The 3,024-nt window shown below is 41.2% G+C and overlaps 1 protein-coding gene across 1 annotated transcript; it reads right to left on the reverse strand.

Moving 5' to 3' along the window:
• Positions 1 to 1,725: 1,725 nt before the first annotated feature.
• LOC135712370 (general odorant-binding protein 56a-like) lies at positions 1,726 to 2,287 on the reverse strand. Its single transcript, XM_065235363.1, has 2 exons — positions 2,209 to 2,287; positions 1,726 to 2,138 (listed from the first exon to the last, which is right to left on the reverse strand). Exons 1-2 carry the CDS (start codon positions 2,257 to 2,259, stop codon positions 1,791 to 1,793), a joined length of 399 nt encoding a protein of 132 aa, XP_065091435.1. The 5' UTR covers positions 2,260 to 2,287; the 3' UTR covers positions 1,726 to 1,790.
• Positions 2,288 to 3,024: the final 737 nt, after the last annotated feature.

Consider the following 3,024-nt stretch of genomic DNA (forward strand, 5'->3'; position numbering starts at 1 on the left):
GTAGAGTATTTGACAGTTTTTCTTGACTCGATGGCTGCCATCTTGGATTACAAAATGGCATCTGACATGATGTCTCTACATGTCAGCTCCTATCCGAAAATACCCATGTTGTAGGGTATTAGACAGTTTTTCTTGAACTGATGGCAACCATCTTGGATTAAAAAATGGCGTCTGGCATCGATTTCTGGCCTCTACACGTCATCCCTCTCTGGAAATACCCGTATTATAGGGTATTTGACAGTTTTTCTTGACCCGATGGCCACCATATTGGATTCCAAAATGACGTCTGGCAACGATTTCCGGCCTCTACAAGTCATCCCCTTTCCAAAAATATCCATATTGTACGGTATTTGACAGTTTTTCTTGAACCGATGGCCGCCATCTTGGATTCCAAAATGGCATCTGACATCGATTTCCGGTTCCTGTTCTAACATTGCACAGCAACATCTTATATGGACAAGTTTTGGATACATTACATATTAAGGAAGTTCATGTGTACACTAGCGCCGCGTAGTGTGAGAGTTCTGAAATAATATGACAATCATCCAAAAGGACTTAGTCACCTGAACAACTTTGCTGAAGACAGTAACCTTCTATATGGCCAGGTTTTTGAGATACAGCTTATACAGGAAATTTACTTGCACACTAGCGCCGCGTAGTGAGCGTGTTTTGAACTAATATGGCCACCATCCAAAAGGACTTGATCACCTGCACAACTTTGCTGAAAACAGCAACTTACTAAATGGCCAGGCTCTCGAGATACAGCTTATACAGGAATTGCACATGCACACTAGCGCTGCGTAGTGAGAGAGTTCTGAACTAATATGGCCACCATCCAAAAGGACTTGATCACCTGCACAACTTTGCTCAAAACAGCAACTTTCTATATGGCCAGGCTCTCGAGATACAGTTTATATAGGAATTGCACATGCACACTAGCACTGCGTAGTGAGAGAGTTCTGAACTAATATGGCCACCATCCGAAAGGACTTGGTCACTTGAACAACTTTGCTGAAGACAGTAACTTCCTTTATGGTCAGGATCATGAAATATTCTATGTTGGAAATATGATCCATATATTATAGCGCCCGTCATAAGTAACATAAAAGTGAAGCGCCTCTAGCGGCGTAGTTCCTAATTTAACCTGAATCCAATGGCACAGGCTGGTTGGTCTAACCCAGTACAGCAACTTTGTCGAAGACAGTATAGCTTTATGTATTGAAACAAATGAGATAATCCACTACAGCCCCCATTAGTGAAAATCCCATAAGCTGTGGGTATCCTTATTCGCGGTTCCTTATTCACGCCCCCGTTACCCCGGCAATAAGGATTCCTGACTGTAGAAGTCACGGATAATGATCTATCGTTGGTGCTGGGGAATAAGGCGATGTGAAGCATGTCATTCTGGAAAAAATCCCAGCCGCCTTGTGCCTCAATATGTTGACAGTTGCACGGGGAATTTACATATACGTAAAAAATGAGAATCCAGACTCTCTGCATTTCCTCATTTGCAAGGGATATTCTACCAAGTGAACAAAAACAATTAGATTCCCCACAAGAAAAGCCACCGATCAGTATTATTCCTGTATGGTACCATCTGGTTTGTTTGCCAATTAGATCAAGGATAATTTCGGTCAGGCTCAGAAAGTTGACAACTGTGTTTCACGATTTATTAGGAACAGATCTAATGGAGAGAACAGAACTAGTTTTCAATATATACTCATAATAATTCATCGATATATTATCTTCATGTAGCCAGATCATTTCCTTTCCGTTTATCACCCACCCATTTAGATCAAACTAGCTCTGTTGGCGATGTAGCACTGCAACAGCGTGAATGAACGTTCACAAGCGTTGGCACCGCTGTTGTTCCTGCACCTTTGAACCACTTCTTCGGCCTTGGCACGGTCGTATTCATTGGACAACTTTTCGGTAACGTATGCCTCCTGCATTGTTCCTTCAGAATCGACAACTCCGGCACCCTGGAAGAAGCACTGTACGAAGCATCTGGTCGTTTCGTCAGCATTGGATGTATCTCCATTGCGAAGACGCTGGACGGATTCCTCCGAGGTGCCAGTCTGATCCATGCACTTTCTAGCCAACTGGCGGGCAGCTTCTTTCTGTTCCTCAGTGACGGCCTGCAAGAGGTGAAAATTACAATCAATATCAGTTCAATGGACAAAAAATGGTTTCTTCGTTTTAACAAACCATGCACCCGGCAACCAGGGCAAGGGAAATGATGGCAACGAAGGATTTCATTTTTAGTTTCAGTTTGTTTTCACGCTGAAATGACACTGGTTGACTGATGATATATCGGTGCGCAGAAGTTATTTTTATAGTACCATGAATCGTCCGGTAATTGTTTGATAATTGCCACCTGAGGTTAATCATCATGTGCAAATTGTTCGTTCATTGTTCGGCCGCTGACAATTAAAATGAAACACTTTGATTAATTTTAAGTGACGGTCGTTATCGCTAACCAACACAAAGGGTGTGGTAGTTAAATAACTATTCGCAATAATCGGTAAACTTTGATTAGTTAAATTATTAATAAGAATGAGTGGAGAACATTTAATTAATCAATGCTGATTGAAACTAGTGAAGTTTGGATTGATCCCTTCCAAAACAAGTAAACCAATTAATGATTAAGCATGTTCACACCTACTTGAGAAGATTTGAAGGATTAATATTTTTAACACAAAACTACACCGTGGCAGTTCAAATACCGTCTAAATTCGGTCTCTTGCTCAGTAAATAATGATTTAAAAAAAATTGCGTTATGGCAAATTGATAACCTGTACGTTTGACATTTGTCATGACCCAACATCTAAAGTGCCCAGTCCAGTTTGATTCAATTTACGTCAGCAAAGTATCTTCCACTAACGCCGGTCTACTCGGAATTCAATTTGCCTGTAAACTTTAAATCGTTTGATCTACTTAGGAACTTGCTACTCTTCAACAACACCGGGTGATGAAAGTTTTCGGGCACACTAGAAATGGAAAAAAAAAACTTACCCTCCAGGC

This window comes from Ochlerotatus camptorhynchus, unplaced genomic scaffold (genome assembly GCF_037179485.1).
Source record: "Ochlerotatus camptorhynchus isolate MF236.1 unplaced genomic scaffold, CSIRO-AGI_Acam_v1.1 ptg000474l, whole genome shotgun sequence".
In the NCBI taxonomy this organism is placed as follows: domain Eukaryota; kingdom Metazoa; phylum Arthropoda; class Insecta; order Diptera; family Culicidae; genus Ochlerotatus; species Ochlerotatus camptorhynchus.